Here is a 26807-nt window from a genome sequence, read left to right as displayed (position 1 = left end):
GCAAGGCCATACCTTCTAATGCATTCAAATGCATGTCTGTGGGGGGCATTCTTATTCAAACCACAACAATTATACAAATAAAATAATACATAAGTGTGTGTGTGTGTGTGTGTGTGTGTGTGTGTGTGTGTGTGCCTGCGCGTGTGTGTTTATGTTTAAAGGTCCTCTGAGTCAAGAACAGCTTCTTTAAAGTTTGCTATCTGCAAGTCGATTTTTAGGGAAGCTACGAGACAACAAACCCAGAAAGATGATGACAAAGAGTCCAAGAAACTCAGGACCAAAGAGAAGTAAATTAAGGGGACCCACTGAAATAATAATGAAGGGTGAATGCCAAGAGTCCCCCTGGCTGGAACCACTGTCTATGGTCTCCTGGGAGTGGACCACCAAGCTCGAGCAGGCCTGACTTGGAAGCATCGAAGCTCTGAAGCCTCAAAGCCTGCCCAGAGTGACATGCTTCCTCCCATAAGGCCATACTTCCTAAATGTGCCTAAACAGCACCAACTGGGACCTAAATACTTAAACACAGAGTCTCTGGGGTCCATCCACATTCAAACCACCAGAGTTGGAAATTCCTTTAGTTCACACAGGGTCTCTCAATGAGTGCCCAGGAAATATTTGAACATATATATGAGATTTGTGACAGAGCAGATGCCGTGGAGGGTGGACAGGTGAGTGGAAGGCTGTGTCCCTTCGAAGACCACAGAAAGCCCAGGAGAGACTGAGATGGAAGGAAAAGGTCCATAAAAGATCTGGGTGCTGGGAATGGTGTCACACATTTAATCCCAGTAGTCAGCACTCAAGGCAGAAGCAGCTAAGATCTCTGTAAATTCAAGGCCAGCTTGGTTATGTGGTAAATTCCAAGCCAGCCAGCTGGAGCTACACAGGGAGACTGTCTTTAAAAAAAAGAAAAAAGAAAAAAGCCCTGGGAGATGTCTACCCCTGAATAAAACCTTGTCCAAACACCAATACCTACTCTGCGACCAACCTCCTAGCATTTACCCCAACAGCAAAGATGCCCAACACTAGGGGGCGCTCTTCCATTAGTGTCCCTGTCCTTCCCCCTCCTCTGGGAAAAAAAGCAAAGGCCCTTTTCTAGAAAGACTGAAAACCCAGAAACTCCCCCATGTTGGATGCAGAACTAGAAGGTCTTTCCAAGCATCAATGGCTCATCCACTAAGTCAGCATATAACACCATTCTTAGTTTGGGAGGTGTCAGGGGCTAAATTAATCTTAGTTCACTGGCCTGAAGATAGCAGTTCTGGATTCCCTTCCCCATCCTCTATGTGACAGCTGTCTTGAGGAGAATAAACTAAAGGGTATCCTTCTGAAGTTTCTTCTTATATGCCAACATCCCTTCGACATGTCTTCCCTACAGAACTAGGTTCATGATTGGTCTGGCCACTTGTGGACTCCAGAGAATAGGGAAGGTAATGGAGAAGTGGACAAAGCCCCCTTGTCTTTACCATTTCCATGAGTAATCCCACCCCTGCAGCATCACCAGACAGAAGACCCACGGGGGCTCAAGGAGCAGTCGTAACCTGGAAAGTCTGGCTCCTTCGGTTTTAGGAAAGCCCCTCTATACCTTCATGGATGCGGGCCCTTAATTCACAGGTGCTCCATCTTTTGAAGACTTAACCCGGAGGACACAGCCCCTTTCCAGCACCTCTATGTGAAGTCTGCTGGTCTGAGGTCTGGGAAGAAAAGGAGGATGGAAGTGATGGAAGGCTGGGCTTCGGAGATATACTCTAAAAGTAGTGGCACGGGCCATGAGGATGAGCAGAGAGTGTGTGGAAAAACACAGAAGGCTCTTGCTTGGCTCTTCTACCATGGAGACAGTGATGGAAGGGTTGCATCTCCAAGGCATCATCAGTGCTTGGTTTCTGGCCCTGGACTCTAGTAGGCTTCCTGTTCCCATAACCTGTCAAGGAGAGTGTCAAGAGAAGGTGGCAAGGGGAATTTCACAACTAGCTGGTTTCCTTTGATGTTGTCCCTGGAGCCCAGAGTCCCTCCTCCACCAATCAACCAAGACCCATCTCTTCCCGGTAGCTCGTGGCAGGGGGCTCTGCCGAGGACCTGCCCTCACATTCCAGCAGGGAGCTAGGAGGTACAGCAGCTGCCTAATCAGGATAAGGAGAGAGAAGGGTATGGTATGGGTATTTGAACAATTTGCTAAGCCCAGAACACATCTCTGATGCAGCCACACCCCTGTGAGCAGAGCTCTCCAAAGCAATGGCTTTCTCTGAGAACTGGGTCAGCTTTGCAGTTTTCTCCGGGCAAGATTCCAAACCCAGCAGCAAGTCCCAGAGTCTTCTGGGAAGAATCATTACCTGCAGGGGGCAGGGAGAATCAGGGAGAGAGACCGAGGTGAGTTAGGAAGCCTCTGTCTCCCTACTTGAGTCTCTTCCTCCCTGTGCTACCAGGCTGGCCACCCCGGGGCCCACCTGTGTATATGATCCCCTGGCACATTTGAGATGAGGCCATGCTCTCTAGCACCCTGCAGAGCCAGGTGGGGCCGCCAGCTCAGGCAGATTCCATTAAGGCCCCAAGTCTGACCCTGCCTGAGAGGCCCCGCCCTTTATCCTTCTTGCAAAGAGGAGACAAAAAAAAAAATGTGTATACATTCCATTGGAGACTCCTCCCTACTGTGTCCCTTTGAGCTATGTACATAAACTGACATGGGGCCTGTCTTGGTCTGAACCTTTGGATTGTAGCTGCTTTAACAGGCCCCTTTCTCCAACTATCTCAGGAATGTTTGTTTGTTAGTGTCCCTTCAAGCACCAGTGAACTCCAGGACTGCGCCATATGGCCTTTCCCCTGATTTTGTAACTCAGAGCATGTGTGCCTGAACCTACTCTCCTAAGTGTCACTACCAAGGGTTTCCAAGAATGCTGCCCATGAAGTGGGGACACCTGGGAACCTCTTCTCTAAGTCTTTGTCATAAGGCTCCTACCTACTGCAGCTAGTGGGGACATTGGTGTTCAAGCCACCGTTTCTCTTTGTAAGATAGCCTTCAGTGGGCACATTTATTTTCTAATCTGTCTCAGACACAATCAGGATCTAAAATGCAACGTCTGGATCTCAAGTAAAACATATACACAATTTCTTTGTTTTGTTTTTAGACTCTTATTTAATTTATCTTACATGTATAAATACTTTGAACCACCAGGTGGGTGCTGGGACCAAAAGGCAGCAGGGGTGGTCAACTCCTAAGGACCCCCCCCCCCCCCCCGCACAGGGAGCTCTAACCAGAGGAGGGAGGAGGAGGGGACCCGGAGCAGCTAAGCTTGAGGAGCCTTCTGGGGGCAGTAGAAGGGTCCAAATGACAGACAAAGTCGATTCCACACCAAAGTAGAACACCAGAAGCCAGAGAGGCGGAAGACAACGAGGCTTGGCTAGGTGTAAACGAACTGGAAAAGATACTGGAAGTGGGGATAGGTAGGCGGAAGCAGAGACTCTCTGGGTTCCGAGGACCAAGAAAAGAGACCTGGCTTCATCAGCTACTCTCTGTGTGACCCTAGGTAAGTTGCTTAAACTCTCTGAGCCTTGGTTTCTTATTTATTACAGAGATAATGAGAGCACTCTTGTGTGTGTGTGTGGGGGGGGGGGTGTGACTAGAATCCTATGGCCGAGTAAAAAGCAAGTGGTGGCCCGCCACGTGCTTGGCTTAAAGCGGAGCGGAGTTGGACCGAGTGCCCAGCGAGTGGCTTGATTCATTTGGGTAGTGGGTTTAATCCACCAGATGTTCAACAGATTCACACACTTCCTGTTGAGGCAGGATCTGAAAGAGCTGGGGAAGGTGTTTGTAAACAATAAAAGTGCAATTCAAAGTTTGCCGCTGGGGGGTGAAATAGTAGGGGTTAGAAAAGAGGTTGGGCCGCTGCGGGCTGAAGGGTCGGTTCGCCTGCGACACGGTCAAAGCTGGGCGGATATAAGCAGTTTTGCCGTGCTCCCGCCATCTCCGAAAAGCCACAGACCCCTCTTGCAGCCACTATAGAGGCGTGCGAGGCTTATCCCTGGAAGCCCTTCCTCGGTGCATGTAGGCATGACGGGTGAGGACCCGGTGCGGACAGTGGTGGGGCGATCTTGGGACGAGTAGGTTAAGATAACCCCAACAGCAGGAGGCAGAGAATGCTGTACGGCCCCAGAGACCAGGGTGGCAAGGGGACAAGGCTGAAGCCAGCCCAGCGGCCAGCCGCAGCGCCTCCTCCCGGGAGGAAGGCGGGGGCTGAGCCGGGAGGCGGAGTGCGGGGGGGGGGGGGGGAGGCGGAGAGCGGAGGAGGGCGGTGCGCTGAGAGGTTATTTGTGGTTCGCTTTGATCCCGAGGGGGAACCTGAAACTCTCACATTCCTGGCATAGCAGCCGCCTCCAGCGCGGGCTGACCTAGAGGCTGCGCACTGGGGCGCGAGCGAGCAGATCGTCGGCGCCACCGACGAGTGCGTATCTCCGTTGCCGACCGTACCTAAGCCGAACCGGGTCTGCGTGCGCCGGCAGCGGGCGGGCCGCAGCGGTAAGCAAAGTGCCCGGCGCTCCGGGCTGTGAGCGGGGCCTGCGGGGACGCTTCCCAGCGGCACCCCGACACCGCGATCAGCCCGACTCTTTCTGGAGATCGGAGCTGGAGTGGAGGAGCCTCCCCGGGAGCGGGTTGGAAAGATTGTGCACCCTTTCGAGGGTCGATCCTGGGTGACTGTCTAGCCCAGACTGCTCGCGCTCTTCTGGGGGGTGAGGACACGATTCCCCGACCCACTGGGACTGGGGGAAGGACAGAGGACCAGTATTTGGGAGTGTGCGTCTCGCGTACGGGGCAAGTGAAAAGCTGCTGTAGACTTATCTTGCCGAATACAGGGTCGCCGTGTCTGCTTTGCCTAGATTGGGGATACAGGTGGCTTTTACCCTCAGCTAGCTCAAGAATTCCTCTTTGTCTTCCTTGGAAAATCCTCTCCTGAGCCACGAACTGGCTCTCACTTAGAAAGAATGCAGCCTGCTGTCCAGTCCGGTGACGTCAGCGCTGAAGTATTTGGAAAACAAAGAGGGTTAGGGAGCGAGGCGGACCCACGATGCTTAAAGACCTCTCGCGGTTGTGGGTTTTGCTCGCCCGGGGCAGTGGGGCGGCCACCAGTGCTAATGGTCCACCTCTGTTGAGGTGGGTAACGCGGGAACCCTAGCCTGGCTGGCTAGCGTTGGTTCCTTTTACTGGAGGAAGCCCAGGCCAAGGCCAGAGACTCATGTTTGCTTAGAAAGGTTGGCTGGTTTTCCGAGTGCAGGGCCCCAGAGCAGTCCTGGTGCAACATCCGCGTACGGATTTTTAGTAACTGCTCAACCATAAGTATTTGAAAGATTGTGTATCTAGGGGATTAGATTGGGACGTGAATGCGATGAAAGGCCACGGAAATGTTTTGTGCTCCGGGAGCCTGGCTCGTAGTTGGCGCGCCTGGAATCTGTCGGGAAGGCTCTGCATTCCTTCTAGCCGCTCCCGGATCTTCCTTAGCGGGAGTCAGCCCAGACAGTGATTAACTTAGGAAATGCCGCGTAGGAAAAGCTGCGTGCGAACAAACGCCTCAAGTCTTACACATTGTAGGGTGCAGTTGGGGTGGGGGCGGGGGCATTAGTTGCCGACTTGGGTGTCCTCTGGGCTTATTACCTTCCCCCAGCTCTGCCAACATACCATACCCAAACTGAGGTAGGACGGTGGGGGCTAGCAGTATGGCACAGAAAGGGGCCACATCCCCCAACCCCTTCCTTCGTCTTCACCTTCACCTCATTACCCCATCAACTGGCATAGGTGATTGTTACTAATAGCAACAGAGATACAGGGGGACCATCCCCTGTGTACTTCTAGGGTACAAGTAGGGGCTTCTCTGAGTAACAAACGTGTTCGCCAAGAAAGGATGCTCATCAAAAATGTTTTGCTGGCTCAGTTACTGCAAAGCACAGCTGCCTTCACCATTCCCCATGCTCGTGACGCTCACCTTGCGGGGTGGTTGCTAAGGTCATCTGTGACAAGGAGACTCGGGCTTATTTTATCTTCAGCCTTGGAGCCCAGGGTCTGGTGAGGATGGTGGACTACCCTACCCCGTGGCTCAAGCGTCTTCATTCTAAAGAGTCAGTGGAGATCATATTTGCTTAGGGCTTCTTCCTGCTGGGTCACATTCTTTATCATCAGCCAGTAAACTGGGGTCCTGCTGCTGAGTGGGCTGATGGCCTGTCCTAGAGTCACTCGTGAGATTGGAGGTAATGGCTGACTGCAGGGGGGGAACTGTGATATTAGATAACCTTCTGGTTTTCTGTGTATTTCTGTAGGATCAGTTAAGTCTCCATAAATGTCATTACAGTAATAAGCATTAGCCAAGAATTTATAGCATACCAGGCGCTCAACCTCTTACATTTCAGCTCCCATGAGGCACACACATATTAATGATAAACTAGGGATCAGAAAGCTCAGTAACTAAACTTAATCAATAGATGGACATATTGCCGCTTGCATCTGGGCCTGTGTAAAACCACCTACCTGCCTAACCTCCTTTATCCAGAGTGCTAGGGCAAGTGCCCCTCCCTCCTTTGTATGTGCGTCCATTGATTGCTATTCTTTCTCTTAGGTGCTCTGAGACCAGGTGCCTGCTGGCCATTGTCTAGGCAGGTGTGTGCAAGTCAGAGAAGCATGAGGACACTGGAAGACTCCTCAGGGACAGTCCTGCACCGCCTCATCCAGGAGCAGCTGCGCTACGGCAACCTGACCGAGACTCGAACTCTGCTGGCTATCCAGCAGCAGGCCCTGCGGGGTGGGGCCGGAGCTGGGGGCACAGGGAGCCCCCAGGCCTCCCTGGAGATCGGAGCACCCGAAGACAGTCAGGTGCTACAGCAGGCCACCAGGCAGGAGCCCCAGGGCCAGGAGCATCAGGGTGGAGAGACCCACCTGGCAGAGAACAGGCTGTACCGGCTCTGCCCACAGCCCAGCAAGGGCGAAGAGCTGCCCACCTATGAGGAGGCCAAAGCCCATTCACAGTACTACGCAGCGCAGCAGGCAGGGTCCCGGCTACATGCCGGGGACCGGGATCCTAGAGGGGCATCAGGAGGCAGCCGGCGACAGGATGAGGCTCTTCGAGAGCTGAGGCACGGCCACGTGCGCTCCTTGAGTGAACGGCTTATGCAGCTGTCCTTGGAAAGAAATGGTGCTCGGGTCCCTAACCACATGAGCTCGTCCCACAGCTTCCCCCAGCTGGCCCGAAGCCAGCAAGGTCCCCAACCCCGAGGACCCCCAGCTGAGGGCCCAGAGCCCCGTGGGCCACCACCTCAGTACCCGCACGCTGTAATGGCTCAGGAGACGGCAGCTGTCGCTGACCCGAGATACCGTCCGCGAAGCAGCCCACATTTCCAGCATGCTGAAGTCAGGTAACCTTGGATTTCTTCTAGTTCAGTCTCCCAAGAGGAGAACCCTAAAGTTATATATTATGGATCTCAACTGTCCCGATCCCAATCCCAGGGCACCCCCACCAGCTCCTGGGGCTGTCTGCTCTAGAACTACTCTCTCCTGTCCTGAGAACAGAGAGCTGGGGGCTGGAGGACAGGAGGACTTAGCCGCTCCTGTCATGGTAGCACATGCCTGTAACATAGTAAGCACATGTTTAGGCAAGGCAGGAAGATCACAAGTCGAGACCACCATCCTGGGCTACTTAGCAAAGACTGTCTAAAACAAAAAAAAAAACTGACATCATTGTTTTAACTCAGAATATAGACAGGCATTGTTTATAGCATTCAAATAAGGAGGGCTCCCAGGGGATGTGAATGGGGTTCAAAGGTGAGAATTTTATTTTTCTTTTTAGAAAGAACTAATTAAAGACAATAGGAATCCTTACCGAACTGCTCCCGAGTTAAGTAGGACAAAGGTGGAACTTCCTGGAGGTTGTTTAAGAAAAAGTGGCCGGTTTTTGTTGTCCTCAGTCAGTTGGGAGGTGTTGCTAATAAGGCTGAAAAAACTAGGTGGCTTGCTAAGCCACTTCTGAACGGCTGCCGGTTAATTACTTATTAGGTTTTCCCTTGTGCTTGTCATGATCAGACAGAGACCAGGGTAGTGACTTGGCTTGACCAAGTGTGAAATCTTGGTGCGTGCGTGCAAGGACGTGTGGTATGATTGACAAAGAGATATCAATACCAGCCTTAGAGAATGGGTCATAGCGCTGGGAGCCCAGTGAGCGCAAGCAGGAAGCCAGATCATTGCAGGAGCCCAGGTTCCTCGAAATGAGGGGTTGCTTTAGTCACCTTAGCTGGTCCCTGCACCATTTCCAGAGAAGCAGGCACCATTGTTGTATCTCCCTTGGGGTCCGGAGAGGTTGGGAAACCTAACTGGGGATCCTCTGGGTTCAACGTCTGGCTCACTTCACCCTGGCTGAATCCGTTTTTCACCCATTGGTTTTATTCACTCTGGAAGACAGTGGTGGCCCTGGGCTTGGGGAGCCAGAGGATGGAGCCTGGTGGGTTTACTCCAGCCTCCAAACGCCCAGATCCCCACCTCCCAGCCAGGAAGAGTTTCTTCTTTTGGACCAGCCCTATTGAACCCTGCCAGGAAAAGATAATATCCAGGCAAGGAAGTGGGTTGTTTGCAGGAGAACAAAAAGACAGGGAGGAGGGCAGTGGGAAATGGAAGAACCAGAAGCAAGCGTGAATGGGAAGGAGTCACCATTCTAACCTGGAGCTAAATCATTCTCAAAGAATGTCAGCTGTGTCTGCCTGGCCTGGGGGGTGGGGGGGCAACAATTTCTGAGACTGCCTTGAGAGTGGCCACACATGGCAGCAAGGGACAGTTTAGTCAGGTCAGCGCCCGCCCTCTACCCTGCTCTCCCTGGAGCTGATAGGAGGGAAAAGCACATGCAGGCTTATCCTTGGCTGACCAGATGAGGAATATTTTAGGAATTGAGTCGGGGGGCTCAAAGAACAGGAGAGCCATAGGCTAGAGGGGTGATTTTGAACACTAGGGGTGGGGGGGGGATGATAAACCCAGAAGGGAAACCCAACTTCCAAGAGGCTTCTAGAAAATTCTTAGTACCACTGAGAAGGCAGTTGTGACACTTGGTCACAAGACCCCAGAAAGCCCCTCTGACAACCTGTGCCTCACTCTGTTCTCTAGACCTAGGACTGGAGGATGTGTTACACTCACGGCCGAGGGCAAGTAGAACACGGTCCTAAGATCCGCTGTTAAGCTGATTCAGAGGTGGTCCCTTGTTCTTTATAAACTGAGGTGCTCACCAAGAGAGATGGAGGCTAGACAGTCACGAGTGAACCTGCTGTCACCGGCCTTGTAATTTAGCAGACACAGGTGACACTTGGCAGCCATTAGCACTCTCTACCAATTCAAAAGGTCAAGGGTGCGTTTTGAAAGATAATATTTAAGCTGTATTTGCTTAGGACGACCAGGGTTGCTCGGGCTGATCCCTAAGGCAGCTGTGGACAGAATGGAGCATTTGGATGCAGTGCCTGCCCCACACTGGTCCTGCTCTCTGACTCTTAGGCACATAGCTGTGGCACAGCCCCTCCTTATGGTGGCTGCCTAATGCTGGGGAGGCTCAACCGTAGGCGATAATAACCAGTGAGTGAGTGTGTGTCTGTGTCTGTTTGCTGGTCTCTGAGCTTCCTTCACCTCCTCTTTCTAGGATCCTGCAGGCCCAGGTATCCCCAGTGTTCCTCCAGCAGCAGCAGCAGCAGTACCAGTACCTGCAGCAACCCCAGGAGCACTCCTCACCGCTCCACCCGGCCGCTCTAGGCCATGGTGCCCCAAGCTCCTTCAGCCCACCTGCAGTGGAGGGACCACCCAGTGCCCAGGCCACCTCGGGCAGTGCCCACCTGGCCCAGATGGAAACTGTACTGAGGGAGAACGCCAGGCTGCAGAGGGACAACGAGCGGTTGCAGAGAGAGTTGGAGAGCACTTCCGAGAAGGCCAGCCGCATAGAGAAGGTAGGGACTCCCAGGGCACTCCCGGGGGTGGGCGGTGCAGAGGAAGGCAGAGGAGCAGGAAGGCCTATGAGACTGTCTTCTGTACCACATTCATTCTCTCTCTCTCTCTCTCTCTCTCTCTCTCTCTCTCTCTCTCTCTCACACACACACACACACACACACACACACACACACACACACACACACCCCAAGCTGACTCCAGACAGCTGAGGAAAAGCCAAGAGGCCTGCCCTGATGCATGAGCAGTTGCTGGCCAGTGGTGGTTAGAAAGAACTCATTCACTAGCTCCCTGCACACTTGTACCCTCGCCCTGCGCAGCCCCTCCTGTGGACACCTCCCACAGAGAGCCCTTTGTGCACCCACACAACAGCCAGTCTGTTCCAGGCCAGCCCCGGCCAAAGAGAAAGCCCCTCCTCTTAGGGAAAAGAAAAAGCAACGTGTTGGCAAAGCAAGCAGGCTAGGAGCACGTGGAAGACCTGTGGCTTCCAAGTGGGAGGGGCAGCCACATGCTCTGGGCAGAGGCAGCTCAGGCTGGGGTCTGGCACCCCCACTTCCTCATAGTGAAGCCTGACCAATTGTGTACTAAGGTTCGACTTTAGCAATCGCCTCAGGCCTTCCATTTACTGTTCTGGATAGGCTGAACTACCTGTGCTCATCCAAGGAAAGTCCTCTGGAGGCATGGGGCGGGCTGATGGTAGCCCCCTTGAAGAGCATCTAGCTCAGGGGTCCAGGCAACATCCAGTCCTTCCTTAGGAACAGCTGTCTGTCACAGCAGTCTGGCCTACCTCAGAGGTTGCAGCCCTGTGGTTATCTCATGAGAGCCACTGGCCTCTCTGTAGGACCTTTCCTGACAGTGAACTTACTGTCTGTCTCTTACAGCTGGAAAATGAGATTCAGCGGCTCTCTGAGGCCCACGAGAGCCTGATGAGGACCTCTTCCAAGCGTGAGGCTCTGGAGAAGACCATGCGGAACAAGATGGACAGTGAGATGAGACGGTTGCAGGACTTCAACCGAGACCTCAGAGGTGAGAACCAGGCATGTGGGTTTGGGGTGTTGGGAGGACGTATCCGTCAGACTTTTGACGGGGAGGGATTCAGAATCTGTTCTGTGGGGCCTGATGTGATCTGGGACCTCCTTATACTCCCAGCTCCCCGCTTAGAGGGTGCAAGCTTCCAGTTAGGACTGGAGAGTAAAGCCCAGGCTAACGGCATCCCTTGATGTTAAAACGTCTTTTCTCCTTATTTGAAACAGAGAGATTGGAATCTGCAAACCGCCACCTGGCAAGCAAGACACAGGAAGCCCAGGCGGGCAGTCAGGACATGGTGGCTAAGCTGCTTGCTCAGAGTGAGTAGGGGACCAGCTGAGAAACCTGGGTGGGCGTACAGGCAGTGAGGTCACTATGATGTGATCCCCACTCCCACCACCACTCCCTTCCCCTTGAGGTTTAATCCAATTCCTTGCAGAGTGGTACTTAGGGACCAGATTCACTGAATGGCTGCTGTGGGAAGGGGGTGGTTTCCGAAGATGAGTAGGGACTAGGGAGTAGTAACTGGTTCAGCCATGCAGTATGGACTCAGTGCAGCATTATTAGTTCCTCCTGTAGGGAGGCCATGACAGTCCTGGCAATAGTTAAATGGGGGGGGGGGGGGGAGTGAGGGTTTTTCAGAGTTTCCTAGGAATGCCAGGCAGCAGAAAGGCTGAAGGCTGCATGGGATGATGGAACCGGTAGAGCATCCTGGGATAGCCACAAATGGGTTTAGTCAACAGGTCTAAAAGAAGCATTCAGAAAGTTTCTCTTTAATACAGGGAGGGAGGTCCAAAAATAAAATAAAATAAGGAGGAGGAGTAAAAAGAAATACAGGGAGGTTCAGGCATCCTGGAAGCTTTATAGACTAACCGATTTGGTCCTTCATAAGTGGAGCCAAGCTAATAAGCACATGGCCGGTGTTGGGCAGAGGGTGAGAATTTCACCAGAAAATGGCAGGGAAGGGAGATGACCTTAGGGTGGAGCAGGTTCCCACAGATTCGAGGGGAAAAGTGTTCATGAGCTGAAGCTTGGTGACTAGGAAGCCCCTGGTGACCTGAGGAAATCTGTGGGAACAGCAGAAACATGGGGGCATGGGACATTGAGGGGAAATGGCAGACTTGTAGGTAAGAAGGGTGGGTATGTGAGAGTACTTTGTTAGGGTGTCCAGAGAGGGGAAGACTCTAGAGAGTGGGGCTTCTGGACAGCAGCCCGCCCCCACCCCCTTCCTTCAGGGACTTAGAGTGCTTGCTAATAAGCCTTTGGCAGGAAATGGGCTCAGATTGGGCAAGACCTGAGCTATCCACTACTACCTTTCAAAATGGGGTGGTTAAAGGTCTCTGGAACGGAGGTGAAGGAGAAAGAGGTGTGTCGCCTAGGGGTTTGTCCTTGGGAGTCTACCTTGCTAGGGGAAAAGAGATTAGGGGTGCTTTGGTGGGAGGGGTGGGTTTTGGACCCAGGCACTGGCAAAGAAAGGAAGTCTTTGGGAGGGTGACAGAAGCAGCCGGGAGGCGTTTCCGCTCCCCAGGGAGCGAGCTAGCGCCAGGCTGTTCTTGGCTTCTTGCTGGAGCCATTAATCTCGCAGCCGCGGGTGACCTGGATGCCTGGCATTCCAGAGCCGCTGGGCTGTTCCGCTCCCAGCCCGTCCCCCTCCGTTCCCTCCCCCTGTGCGCCTGACAGTGGTCCCCGGCGGCGCCCAGCCTAGCTTTGGGCCGAGAGACCATGAACACAAAGGGAGGCTGGGACCTGAATGTGGGGAGCCTGCTAAGCAGGCTCAGCCTCCCACCCCCAACCAGGGTATCTTAGAAATTGTACAAGGAATCTGCAGACAAACAGACAAACAAACAAACTAGATCCACAGCCCGAGAAACTAAGAGAAACCCTTGCATTAGCAGGGCTTTTTCATTTTTGGCTGTGTAACCGCTGTTCCTAAAGGGCTGAGGCTGATCCTTTTTTCCCTGGAGGATAGAATTCCCCAATAAGCCACTGGCTTTCCCTTCTATGAGTCATATCAGCAGCCCCCAGCTTTGCCTGTATTGTCTGTTTTGGGCCTTCAGGGGCTGACTCTGAGGCCTGACTCTGGTCCTGCCCTAACCCTTTGGGCAGGTGTTACCTTGGACTGGAATGGGATAGGAAGTATCTGCCTCCTAGTACTGCTAGAGCTGGAGTGGGGCTGGACCTTATTTAGGCCTTAAGCTATAGGGCTAGTGGATGAAAGGGGATGCTGTTTCTAAATCCAAACCTGGCTTCTTCCTTCCACCCCACTTACCAGTTGGCAAGCCAGCAGGGTATAAGCAATCGTATTAAAGTATCATTGAATAACCCCGTATTTTCCTTCACACCAAAGAAAGTTTTGTTCCACAACCCTGCCCCTTACGAGCCCTCCAGAGAAATAGGCAGCCATTCTTGGTCCAGCCCAGGACTCCCAAAGGGCAGGTCCTTCCAGGTGGATTGTAGGCTTACAGCAACCGTGTTCTTGCCTTGGCTCAGCTTGATGGAGAGGCTCTCTTAGCAGGGACTCCTCCGGTCAGTTAGCAAAGTGGTCAGGGACAGCTGAGATCTTGGACACAAATCTTTGGGCTAGCCTCCTACTTCATGGTTTGGATCCTCTTATGAGCCTTCACGTGGATCCCCAGACCATGCAACGGAAGTGTTACTGAACAGAAACTACCACCTGCAGGGTGCACATAGAGTTCGTTTTTTAGCTAGGGGGAAGGACTGCATGCCCAGCCATTATAGCCAAAGCATCTCCATCAGCCATTTGGTTCTTGTGTTTCTTCCTCTATAAAGCAGGAGCCTCAGTTTCTACCTAGATTGAGTGTGATAAGGTCAGAAAGCGCCCTTCCTGCTTAAACAATGAAAGACCTTGTTAAAGTCCCCTAATCTATAAAAGGTTGGCACCGTTTTTCTGCCTGAGCAGTCTAGTTATCGTGAAGCTTAAGGAAAATATGCGTCGGTGATGGCCATGCCTGGCACAATTCGAGCAGCAGAAAGGCCACTTTAGCTTGGTTGTTCCAGCAAGGGTCACGGGGTCGGCCTCTGCCATTTAGTCTTACCTTAATCTATATCTCTCTGAAATGTAACTCGCGGGGGCGTCCAGAGGGTGAGAGGCAGTTGTTGGTACAGAGCCCATAAGTGGGTAAAGGTGGCCGCCATCACTGACTCACTCCTTGAACGTCTCCGTCCCGGACAGGCTATGAGCAGCAACAGGAACAAGAGAAGCTGGAGCGGGAGATGGTACTGCTGCGTGGTGCCATGGAAGACCAGCGGCGACGTGCTGAACTGCTGGAGCAGGCTCTGGGCAATGCACAAAGCCGCGCTGCCCGGGCTGAGGAGGAACTGCGCAAGAAGCAGGCCTATGTGGAGAAAGTGGAGCGGCTGCAGCAGGCCCTGGGACAGTTGCAGGCTGCCTGTGAAAAGCGGGAGCAGCTGGAGCTGCGCCTGCGCACGCGCCTGGAGCAGGAACTCAAAGCCTTGCGTGCGCAGCAGGTAAGCCCAGAAGACCAGTGCAGCCGGCAGCATCCGGCAGAATCCAAGGGGTCCCTAGTCTTTGTCCCCATGGAAAGACAATTGCACCGTGTCCCTCCCCCCACTCAGGCCCCTTGTATAGCAAAGGATCTACCACAAACCCTACCGTGGCAATAACAGAAATTTGGTACCTTAGTACCACTCAGTAATGATGTTTCTGCAGAAGACTGGACCACTCTGACTCATCTTCCCAAAATAGGAAGGAAGGTGCCCTGAGTTTGTGCTTGGACATAAACATCTCTTGTGTTTACAAACCAGATAGAGTTCTGTCTCCACACCCAACTTCATAGAAGTAGGGGGACCAAAACTTGGTTGTCTCAATGTGATTTCCACTCACGGTCCAACTCCCATCAGAGGATTGCTTTTTTAGTCCTATGTGCCCCTATGTTTCTGGCCACCAAAATTAGGAGAGGACGTGAGGACCTGTGCTTATTTCCTATACCCCAGGGTGGAAGTAGCAAGGGGTGCGGGCATGTGTGAGAGTCTTCATGTGAGCCTGAGGAACAAAGCCCCACCTCAGGCTTGTCTTGACCCTTGGCCATGTTATTCCTTGCTCTACAGAGGCAGACAGGCACCCTCACAGGTGGCAGCGGCGGCAGCCATGGTGGGTCCACCGAGCTCAGTGCCCTGCGGCTGTCAGAACAGCTTCGGGAGAAGGAGGAACAGATCCTGGCTCTAGAGGCGGACATGACCAAGTGGGAACAAAAGTATTTGGAGGAACGGGCCATGAGGCAGTTTGCCATGGACGCAGCCGCCACCGCGGCTGCCCAGCGAGACACCACTCTCATCAGGCATTCCCCCCAGCCTTCGCCCAGCAGCAGTTTCAACGAGGGCCTGCTGGCGGGCAACCACAGGCACCAGGAGATGGAGAGCAGGTACTCTCTAGGGTCAGGCTGGGGTCTCTGATCAGGGATGGAACGGTGCTATGCAGGCTCTGCCCAGTCCTTTGTCCCTGGTAAACATGCCCCACCCAGAGCAGCTTAAAATGCTTGACATTCCAGAAATGATAAACAATTGTTTCCCCAAGTGAATCCCTGGTATGCAGGGGCTGGATGAGGGTGGGTATCTCCCCAAACTCTGGCCACTACTCCACTGTAAGGGATCTTTATCCCAGTCTTGGAATAATAAGGTGGGCTTACCAGGCCAAGAGGTCCTACCTGCCTCAGTGAGGGATGTCTGGGTTTCTTTGCAACTTCTGTGAGGTGGGTGGGATGGAGGAGCTGAGCCTGTGGGTCTGACAGTGTGACCTCCTCCCCAACAGGTTGAAGGTGCTCCACGCCCAGATCTTAGAGAAAGATGCAGTGATCAAGGTTCTTCAACAGCGTTCCAGGAAAGACCCCAGCAAGGCCACCCAGGGCACCCTACGGCCCGCCAAGTCAGTGCCGTCCATCTTTGCCGCTGCAGTGGGTACTCAGGGCTGGCAAGGACTCTCATCCAGTGAGCGGCAAACTGATGCACCTTCCCGGCAGGCAGTAGGTACGAGGAGGCTTGCAGCGGGATGGAAAAGTATGGGAAATTTTGAATGCGTATTACCAGACTCTCAGAATAGATGCCCGCTGAGACCAGGGCTTCCTGAGCCCTCCTCTAGGGTACCTGGCTTAGTCTTTGGCTCTTATGAAGGGGCACAGCATTGGTGCCCAACCTGACCCCACTTATTCCCGTTTCAAAAGAGGGGTCTTTTCTTTCGATTAGACATCTTGCAGTCCACCGAGTTTGCTTGGGAGGTCCTTCATCAGGACCTTGTCTCCTCTACGCTGTATTTATGGATGCCTGTTTTTCCTTACAGACGGTGTACCAGCTGAGGAGCCCCGGGCCACAGCCCCTCTCCCTACCCACACCAAACACGGGAGCAGAGACGGAAGCACCCAGACCGATGGCCCTGCAGACAGCGCCTCTGCCTCCTTGGCCTCAGAAGCCGACAGCCTCCTGGGGTGCAACAGTAGCCAGAGGACAGCCTCTCTGGGTGAGCACCCCACTTGGTTAGATGGGGGTTGAGAACATGCTGGAGGTGTGAACTGGAAAGCGTGGGCCCAGTTTTTTCCCCCCAAATTCCCTCAAACTCATCCACTGTGGGAAAGGCCCCACAGTTGGGTTGTTGGAAGTTGTTTCAATGGGGGACAGTCACTGAGCCATTTCAGAAAGAAAACTACTCGAGAGAAAGACACGGTTGCCCTCACATCCTTCTGATAGTTCAAATATCTAAGATGAAGGAGGTTGGCAAGTGAGCCTGCCAGTGATCTTGGGTTGGGAAGCTATTTGGAAGAGCCCAGAAGGGAGAAACTTTAGAGGAAGCCTTTTCTCGTTCTACTCTGATTTCGCATTTGCCCTTGCAGAGCTGCCTGTGTGTGCCCCATGATCTCAGAAAAACCACAGGCATGCCAGGAATGCTGCAGCCTGCTTCTAACCCTGGGGGCACCCCCTCCACCGAGCACCCCAGCTAGTTCAGAGTCTAGGCATCCTTCCTCAGCTGAGGGGAGGAAGCACAGCCTTGTGCTTAGTTGAGCAAGGGAAGAGGAACCCGAGGACTGAGGCAACTTAGGGGAGGGAATCTGTTGAAAGGTCCTGTGTTGGGAGCTAAGGAGAGCAAGTGGTTAATACACGCAGTACAGACTTGTGTTCTTGTCTTTCTCCAGACTCTGTAGCTGCAACCAGAGTCCAGGATCTGTCAGACATGGTGGAAATACTGATCTGAAGGAAGGAGGCAGTGCCTTGGGGGGGGTCCTGAAACCTGCCACCCCCCCATGGCATTCCAGCTGTTGTCTTCAAATGCTGTGCCTCATTTCCTCCAACCAGTGATGGTTTTGGTGCACGGAGCTCAGAGAGGAGCATTCCAGGAGAGCTAGCAAAGACTGCACCCCCAGAAGACTGGTTTGGTTTTGTTTTTTGTTTTTTGTTTTTTTCCTTATATTTCTCCCACGACAATGAGGAAGGAAGAAGCAGACATCACCTGCAGCCCGAGGTCTATTGTAGCAGAAAGGAGTTGAGCCCCCTCCGTCCTGCCAGTTTGTATTCGGGCATGAAGGGAAGAGAGAGCAGATTCTGATTCCCAAGAATGGTTGGGCACCAGTTTAACGGTCTGCAGGGATAATCAGGCCAGCCATGGTGTTCTGTGGCTAAGCATGGCCCCAGCCAACCCTGTCTGCTCCTCAGTTCCTCGCTGACTTCTTCAGATCACTAAGACTTGAATCTTTTGGGGAACTGTTGGGAGTATGAGTCTTTCAGGAGCCACCAACATGTCCCCTTGCTTTGGAGTAGGTTAGAGGCCATTCGAGAGGCCCGCAGAACAGTGTGTTTTGTACATAATGCTCTTTCCTTGGGAACAGAAGGCTTAAGCATGCTGGTCCAGCTTCTCCTTCCAAGGCTGTTCTGCTTGCCCCTGCTGCCACAGTTCTTGAAATATCTGACAGGTCTACCAGATGTTCCTCTGCCTCTAGTTCTTGGCTGTGGATTTTGATACCGGTTGCCTTTCCTCTGTTTTAAATCCCTGTGTTCAATGCCCACGGGATTCTTAGCACCAGCCTTTGTGAATGGCTCCACAGCTCCTATTCCTGGGACATCCTGTCAGTTTGGTTATAAACTGAGCCAGATGTGATGAGCACCACAAGTGGACATCTGTCATGCCCGGCACCAGGTTCTCCTTGAAGAAACTGAGGGAAGTTGTTCTCATACATGTGTTTGTTCCCACCAGCAGGGACTGGGAGAAGGAGCTATGCTGTTAAAAAGTGATCGGTGAACTTAAAAGTCCTCAGTAGGTGCCTTCATCACAGAATGGCACCCAAGAGGCTGGCTCCTCAAGCTTTGGTGCCCCAGCCCTGAAGCAGGGCCAGCTATTTGGAATTAGGAGAAGTACCCTCATAAGGCAGCCTACCAGCAGCAGTGACTTTGACTTCTGGTCTTAAAAGCAACCCCCATTCAGCTCAAAAAGCGATTGGTGGATTTCAGATCTTTTGTGTTTTCTCCTCTGGTTGTTTTGTTTGTTTTTCTCTCACTGTTTGAGGTTCTGTCTGTCCTTCCATTCCCATGGTTCTCCCTGTTTCTTTTTTAAACATTTGCATTTGCTGGGCAATTGCGTATTTTTTTAAAATTTCCCTCCCACCCCCCCTGTAAAGCTGAGAAATACATCTGGTTCACGTGCATTGTTTACAGAGATAAAAGTTTAAAAAAAAAAAAGGAAGGAAAAAAAAGGCAAAAAAATATTGTGAAAGGAAAAAAAAAACAACTTAATATATTTTGGATTAATATTTGGTATTTCTTTTAAAGTATTTTTTTTTGTGCTGTGAACGTTTTTCTGCCAAAGACCATGACATGTGTCTGTGTGTTTAAGTTATCATGAATATTTAAAGTGTAAACATGGCCGTTTTGTTACGCCACTCTGTACCAGGATTGCTGCAGCATTCCACCAGGTATGACAGTATTTTAATAAAAAAAAAAAAAAGGAACATTCTTATAAGGAAATGTTTATCTGTTTGTTTATTTATTGGTTGAGACACTGTCTACGTTGCCCTCACACTAGAATTTCTCCCACTAAGGCCTCCCTTAATAGTGGACTTAACAGCTGTGTGCCACCACCTCCAACAAGACTGGTTATGTGCAAGGATAAAGAAAGAAAAAACATGAAGGTTTTGAGGGGTCACCCATGTCTACCCCCTCCAAGGACACAGTGCCATGTCCAACTAGTCCAGAGATTGTGTGAAGTGGTATTAAGGACAGTTTAAATGACATGGCTGCCCCTGCCACCACACTTCAGCCTACGGTGACACAGATCATCTGAGAGGAGAAAGGATAACCAATTTTGATTTGGGTCGCTATATAAAGGTACCAGCATATTACCCACTCGACCCTTTCATTCCGTGCACACAACCTTAAAGGATCCAGGTATTATGTGGCCTCTCCAACCTGACCCGTGTACAGAGAGTGATAAATTCTTGGGCACCTGTTTTTAGCCTTTTGTGGTACCATAACCACCCTTCCTAAAGTTCACAAAGTATATTTCTCCAACTCAAGGAAAGGAAAACTACTCCCTTAGTCTTGGCATTGAATCCATTCAGGATGCAGGTGGGCATAGGGATGACCAGGAGGCAGCAGACCACCAGATGGACCATAAGGGCCCATGAGAGCAAGTGAACCTGTAACCATGGGTGAGGAGCCTTCAGGGCAAGTGTGGGGACTCTGCAGCCATCTTGAAGAATGACCAAGCTGGTGTTCTCACTAGGGTGTCTTGCCCAACTTTTCATAGGAATGGGATTGAACAGATGGGTAGAATTCAGAGCACACAAACTTTTCCCCAGCAATCCTGCAAGTGACTATGGACTTTGCTGTCTGCCTTCTCTGTGACTTAGTCCATAAATAGACACCTTTATATCTCCGGTAGACCAAAAGAAGGAATAAATAAATCCTGATGTGCCCAGAATATCTGTATGTATGTGTGTATACATCTGCACATGTGTCCCGTAGAGGAAGGTGTAGGAGCACCAAGGTTTTCTGTTTTATGTTCCTCCATGACCCCGTGACTCCCTTGTAACTCAGGAAGAAACTAAACAGGTTATTCAGCACACCCTGCAACCCTCCCTAGCTGAGCCCTGGAAACAGAAGCTGCAGCTGGTGGTGAGATGGAGGATCTGAGGAGAAAGGTATTTGCCTCAGGTGTCCAGACACCTGCAAAGGGGCGGGACCTGTGCTAGAACCTGGGTGGCTCTGCTAGGCCCTTTGGAAACCAAGTTGGTAAGAGAGGACAAATTAATCTGAGCCCCAACCTTCCTGTCTTGCCCCCATCTAGGATGACTAAATAGGGTTGGCTATGTAGCCCAGGGGGTGGGGGGGTGGGGGGGCATACTGATCCAGGAGCTGTATGTGAGCTACTGGCCTGACTTCTCTCCTCCTCACCCGCCTCACCTTCTGGTTAATTATTAACTCTTCCTTGGCATAAACATGTGCCAGGATCAAAGAGCTTGCTAACGAGCCAAAATAGTGACAGTGAACAGATACAAACCAACAGATAACCAAAGCCTCCCCATGGGTCCCCCAGAAACCCCAGCTAGACAGGAAACTTGTTTCTCAAGTTGCCACCTTATCTCTTAGCCCTAGTGAGGATCTCGCAGACACTTAGTGTCTTCATAGACCTTGTTGGGAGACCAAGCCTGCTGGAGGAAGTCCAGAAACCTCAGGGCAGCAATGCCTTTTTGGAATGATATATCTGGGTCTAACCCATGCAGAGTACCAGAGCAACAAGGATGTTCAGCATCCTTGGAAATGGGTAGACTTCATGGAATGCACACTTCCTTTGCATCGTATGCCACAGAGATTACTTTAAGCCACTAGTCAAGCATGGGTTAGCTGATCCACTTCCCACATGGTCTGTTCATTCCCAGGATGACTTCTTGAACTTTCTCTAGCTGACAGGATTCCTCCCTACATCCTAGACCTAGCAGCTTTGGAACCCTCTTCCACCAGGCTGCAGAAGTCTGCTCTAAGTTGGAGTCCGCTACCCCTAGAGCCTTCCATCATGAATCCCAAGCCCACTATGTGGCATGAGTTATTCCCAAATGGGCCAGTGAGTATTGGCTCTACAGAGAGTTGCCGTTTTTTAAAAGCCCGAATCGTATTTAATTGGATTTCTAAGAAAAATGGTGCCAAAGGTTGAGTCTGGTTTTGTTTGTTTGTTTGTTTGTTTTTGTTTTTTTAAGGGACATGTTAAGGCTTCATTACTAACTTAACATTAACTCTACTTAGGGACATTGGGCATCATGCCTGCCCAAAGTGATGATGTTTTAGGAAATGTTTTAGGTAGCCTATGGTTAAGGCTTACCTTTGTCTCTTCTAGGCGGGACTTGGATGGAGAAAATTAAGATCTATGGCACTAGTGGTCTGGAAAGCCCAGAAAGATTGGCCAGCCTAGCAAGACCTGAATCTATGTCTGATCTATGTCTTGGGCTTCCTTTGTGCCAAAAAGCAAACCTTCAGTCCCTAGCAGCAGCAGCAACAACAGCAACAACAGGTAGGGCCCATCTGACAGTAGCTACTATATTGTTGAGGGGACATGATACGCCTCTACTCCAATGGTCTACCAGTTTTGGATTTAGAGTAAGGCCAATGTCATAATTTGTCCTCAGATAGGTGTCTTTTGCAAGTCCAAACACTCCTAAGAACACATTCCAGGTATATTAGGCAACCTCATGGTCATTTCCCTGACAGGACTGAACCTTCTTGAATCTGTCTGGCCCATGACAATGACATTTCTAACTGCAGGATGCTCCTGTCCAGACCCTCCTCTGCAGCTTCTGCTTGCTCAACACAGTGTACTGTGGCAATCCTCACAACAGATTGCATCAGCAGCAAGCATGCAAGCCTCTCTGAGGCATAGCAGCAGCTGTACAAGCCTCTACCAAAGCTTGCCCTGAGAACTGTGGAAACCTTTGTTTTTATGCGCATGTGTGTGTGTGTGTGTGTGTGTGTGTACAGGTGCATGTGCCCATGTGAAGAGGCCAGAGGAGGATGTTGTGTCTCTTGCTTTATCAATGTCTCATTCTCTTGAGACAGGGTATCTCACAGAACCTGGAGCTAGGCTGCCTGCCAGCATGATCCACCAATCCCCCTGTCTCTGCTCCCATAAAACTGAGGTTACAGGCTCACCATGGCCGTGCCCATCTCTTCCCATGGAGGTCTAGGAATCCAAACTCAGATTCTCACATTCGTGTGAGCTCTCTGCTTTTGTGTGACTGACTTCTCTTTTCTCCATCCTGTGTCTCTAAAGTGGCTCTAGTGTCTCTTCCTTTCTTCCTTCACTGATTTATTCATTCAGTCAGTCAGTCAGTCAATCAGTCATTCAATAACATGTTTACTGAGGCAGAACAATCAATGTAAACAGAATTCTGTTTCCAAACACTTTTATGTCCCAACTGTCTGTTCGATCGGTGTATGCTCTCCGGAAGCCAAGCTCAGGGTTGTTCAGAAGTGTGTGAATGAGTGGTCTAGACAGGCTCTGTTCCACATCTGTTTCTCTGGCTCCAGATTTGATCAGACATCAAAGCCCTACACACCTCTAACATCTAAATAATACTTGGTGGGTTCAGCTCCAAGCATCTCGAAAGTCATTCCGTGCCTAGGATGCTCTCCCCAGGAATATCATCTCCTGCTGGCAATATCTACTGTCTCCTTCCTCTCTTCTTTTGTGGTCCCACATGAGCAGAAGACAGAAAAGAGCCACATTCTCAGGCTGAGGGGCCTCTTGTCAGGGGGACATTTCTTTAGGGCTCTGCTTGGTTGAGAAGGAGCCTCAGGTGAGATGGCACAACAGGGCAGAGGTATGCTCCCAGTCTGCACGGCAGTCAGGTGTGGCCCTGAGCGAGATCCAGATACAGTAGTCCCTGGGGATATTTTGGCCAGAAGTCCCAAGTCCCTCCCCATTGACCAGACCCCCATCATTCCCTGGAGGTGAGAGGATGACAGGGACTTTATGGGTGGAGTCCTCCAGGTCGAAGGAGGAAAAGCTGAGTGAGCCCCAGGGCCTGGGCTGAGCCATAAAGAGTGCATGAACAGACAGACAACTGTGGGTGTGTGAGCCCAGAACTGGCCACACAGGATGGCTGGCCCTTGAGTCAAGCCCAGGCACTGACAGCCGTGCGAGCCTAAGCCAGTACAGCCGTGGGAACAGCAGGTTCTCCACCCCTAAGAAAGCTCCTCTTGCCTGGAGCCATTTCTCGCTGGCTCTGCCAGCCCTGGGATCCCTCCAGATGCAAGCCAGAAGTGGAGTGGGTACAAATGCTCTTTCTCAGGTTTATCTCCTGGTACTAAGGTCCCAAACTCAGATTAAGATAAAGGTATCAAGTTGTCAGGTAAACTGGCTTTTGAGATCATCCTGTAATCCCCAGGCGTCAAGCTCCTTTTGCCCTGCCTCTCTGAAAACAGAACCCCTGAAATCAAGGGTCATGGAGGGGAATGGGTTGCTTCTGGGCCAGCTTCAAACTAGCTGTTGTCAAGGGAGTGACCTTTAGCTTTTGACCTTCTCACTGCCACCTCTGAAGTGCTGGAACTATAGAAGTATTCTATGGTGCTCCTTTGGTGGCATTCAGGGTCGAACCCCAGTCCTCATGCCCCTTTGTTGACACTCGTACATTCATATTCTTTTTAAAGCAAATCTTATGGGTGTGTCTTGTGGTCTTGTGTGTGTGTGTGTGTGTGTGTGTGTGTGTGTGTGTACCACAATTGTGCATTACCCTCAGAGGGCAGAAGAAAGGGGAAAGGTCAGCTCTCATAAATGGAGACAGCTGCAAGTTTCCATGTGGTTACCTACAACCAAACCAGGATCCTCTGCAAGAGAAGCCATGCTCCGTATGACAGACATCTCTCTAGCCCTCATATGCATGTTCTTATGAACTTGCATCTGCATCAAAAGAGACATGCACACGAGCCCCGAAACTACAGACTCATTTGTACACTGAGCAAATGCCAGCAGCATTTTTGGTGAGTGGCAAGCTTGTGGGTGAGATGAAGTCCATATATCAGTCAGGTCATACCCCCAGCATAGCTCTGAAGGAGCAGGCAGCAAGCAACCTCATCCCCTCTCTACCAGCTGCAGGGAGCACAAAGCAAGGCAGGGGCAGGTTAGACAGCAATAACCTCAGAACTCCTGGGTCCTGACTCAACACCAGGAGCAGACAGCCATACACATTCTTGACAAGTAGGTCACCATAGCCAGCCCACATGCTGGGACCTAAAGTCTACTGGAAAAGATTTGGGAAAAACCCAGGTGTTGCAGACAAGCCAGAGTTTGGTTAGTTGGTGTCTGGTGCATTGGGGCTGGGAAATGTGTTTCACAACACCACTGGGTGTTGACACTGGGTCCAGAAGGCAGCTTAGGAGGGGCTGCAGTATGAAGGAACAAGAGGATCTGACCTAGCTGGGTACTGTCTGCTATATGTTGTGCTGGGCGTTCTGCTGGTACACAGCCAGGCTTTTCTTTTGACTTTTCTTGCTTACAGATGATAGATGTGGGAACTGAAGCTACAGGGAAGCAGTAAATCCCTCTAGGCCAGGGCTCCTTAAACTTTTCACACACATACACACACACACAAAAAAATAAGTGCAATTTTAAAAAGTTTATGATAGGGAGACAGGCTCCCTGAGCCCCTCTAATAAGTTGGATGAATTCTGGGACCTTACTGGAGGGGCCAGTGGGGGAATATATGAAGATTCCTTATCATGACATCTGGGATAGAGTAAATGTCCATGGAGATGTTGTCATTATTACTATTTGACTTTTTCTCCCCTACCATTATTCTAGAAGAAAGCCTAGTAGACTCTCTTGCAGCTACATTTTATTGATAACTTTCCCATCTAAACTTGGTGTGGTGGCTGGAGTCTATGATGTTAGCACTGGAAGGTAAGTAAAGGTAGGAAGGCAAGTTCACAGTCATTTTCAGCTATGTAGCAAGTTTGTTGCCAGCCTGGGTTATGTGAGACCTCCCACAAAGCAGCTGGCATGCCAGGGAGCAGCCAGAAGGGCTCCCCTTTATCTTCCACTGGACATACGAAACTGTATATTTTGGACAAGTGGGTAAAAAAGTTTTCCATCGTCTCCCTTAGGGACAGGGGAAGCCACTCTGCCTCTCCACCCTTTGTCCCCATCATTTCAAGCTGCCCTTTGACTCTCATAGTAATATTGCAGTTACAACACAAAGGCACAGAAGAGTGCCAGAGACAGCTGGGGCCAAAGCCCTGCCTGCCAACTCTACAGTGGACTCCAGGTTCTGTCCCTGTGCAACGTGAATTCTTTGGGTTCTGGTTTTAGTGCTCTAGGCACTGTGTCTTCTACAAGTTTGGCAATGAGTCCACCAGGAATGTTAACTGCTCTGCTTAAAGGATTGGCCTCTGCCTTCCCCTCCGAGGATGAGCAGAGCCAACAAGGCCAGACGTTGACTGGTAATGTCCCCTCAAGCCAGGACCAGCTGTGCCTCCTCTTGGGTGAGACCTGAGTGCTTTTTGGAGAACCAAATTCCCATCACCTCACAGAGCCTTTATTAATGATGATTTCATCATAGTCCCAGCAAAAGGTAGCTATGACCTTGAGGGAATTGAACAAATAGAAAATGAGAAACTTAGGGGACTTTGAAAGCCTAGGGACAGTAAAAGACACAGGACTGAAGAGTAGAGAGACCACAACAGGCTGTTCTGAGCAAACCTTCTTTCTTCCTCTTAAAAGATTTTTCTTATTACTTATGTATGTGTGAGTACCCTGGAAGGCCAGAAGAAGATGTCAGATGTCTCAGAACTGGAGTGATAGATTTTTATGAACAGCATGATGTAGGTGCTAAAAACAGAACTCAGGTCCTCTGTAAGAACAGTGGTTTGTAAGCATGGTGCCATCTCTCAAGCCCTGGCAAACTTTCGTAGCTAGAGAAAGTGTAGAGGCTGCCCATTTCAGAATGTTTATTCCAGCATTGATTGTGACAGTGAACAACTGAAAATAACACCACAGTCTAAGCACAGGGGACAGATGAAGAAATTATGGTAAAACCATGCACAGGCAAAGCTGGTGGTGGCTCACAGGTCTGTTGTCTGTCTTTTAAAGGTACATTTAGTTTCTTGCATATGTGTGTGTGTGTGTACATAGAGAGAGAGAGACACAGAGAGTGACAGAGAGAGAGAGAGAGAGAGAGAGAGGCAGAGAGAGATACAGAGAGAACACCAACAGGAAGAAGCCACTGCCTCCACGTGAGGAAGCTGGTCCAGGCCAAGTTCTCTGCCTCCCCATGGTCACTTACCATGTTCAGTATCATCACTGGGTGTAGACCTTCTATAGATGCTATTCCCTGTATCTGAAAAATTCTCCCCACCCCTCTCCTAGCCCTCTGCACTGCTAAGTTCTTCTGACCCCTTAGGATTTAGCATTACTGTTATCCCTGTAGGGAAGGATTTTTGACTGCCCCACACTGAGTTAGGTCACCCTGTTTTATGTTTTCATTGTATCCCTGTAAAACTCCATTAGTGCCATTTAGGAGAGCATTTGTGACAACTCTCCCTAGCTGAGGTATTCCACTTAATGAAGGCAGTGGAATGTGGAAAATCCAAAGTCACTGTCAGAAGCAGATCTCTAGGACCAGTGTCACCCCTGGACATCAAATCCGATCAACGAAAAGCTTGCTGAACAGTAGTATTCACGTAGTCTAGAAATAATCTTCCCTGGCTAGAGAGATGACTTGGTGGGTAAAAGGGTTTGCTGAACAAGCATAAAGACCTAAGTTCGATCCCAGAACCCAGGAAAAGGTACGCTATGACCTTGGAATTGTGGAGAAGCTGTAGGCATGTGAAGTTAGAG

The 26807-nt window shown here is 50.9% G+C and overlaps 1 protein-coding gene across 1 annotated transcript; it reads left to right on the top strand.

The window, feature by feature from the left end:
• Nucleotides 1-4379: 4379 nt before the first annotated feature.
• Nucleotides 4380-18938, top strand: AMOTL2 (angiomotin like 2). Its single transcript, XM_080942596.1, has 10 exons — nt 4380-4507; nt 6594-7386; nt 9642-9942; nt 10822-10966; nt 11194-11286; nt 14160-14455; nt 15056-15369; nt 15756-15970; nt 16281-16457; nt 17128-18938. The coding sequence occupies exons 2-10, from the start codon at nt 6656-6658 to the stop codon at nt 17184-17186; spliced, it is 2331 nt and encodes a 776-aa protein (XP_080798722.1). The 5' UTR covers nt 4380-4507; nt 6594-6655; the 3' UTR covers nt 17187-18938.
• Nucleotides 18939-26807: the final 7869 nt, after the last annotated feature.

This window comes from Micromys minutus (assembly GCF_963924665.1).
Source record: "Micromys minutus genome assembly, contig: SCAFFOLD_576, whole genome shotgun sequence".
NCBI lineage: Eukaryota > Metazoa > Chordata > Mammalia > Rodentia > Muridae > Micromys > Micromys minutus.
The sequence above is the reverse complement of the archived record's forward strand: the minus strand, read 5'-3'. Positions and strand labels throughout refer to the sequence as shown.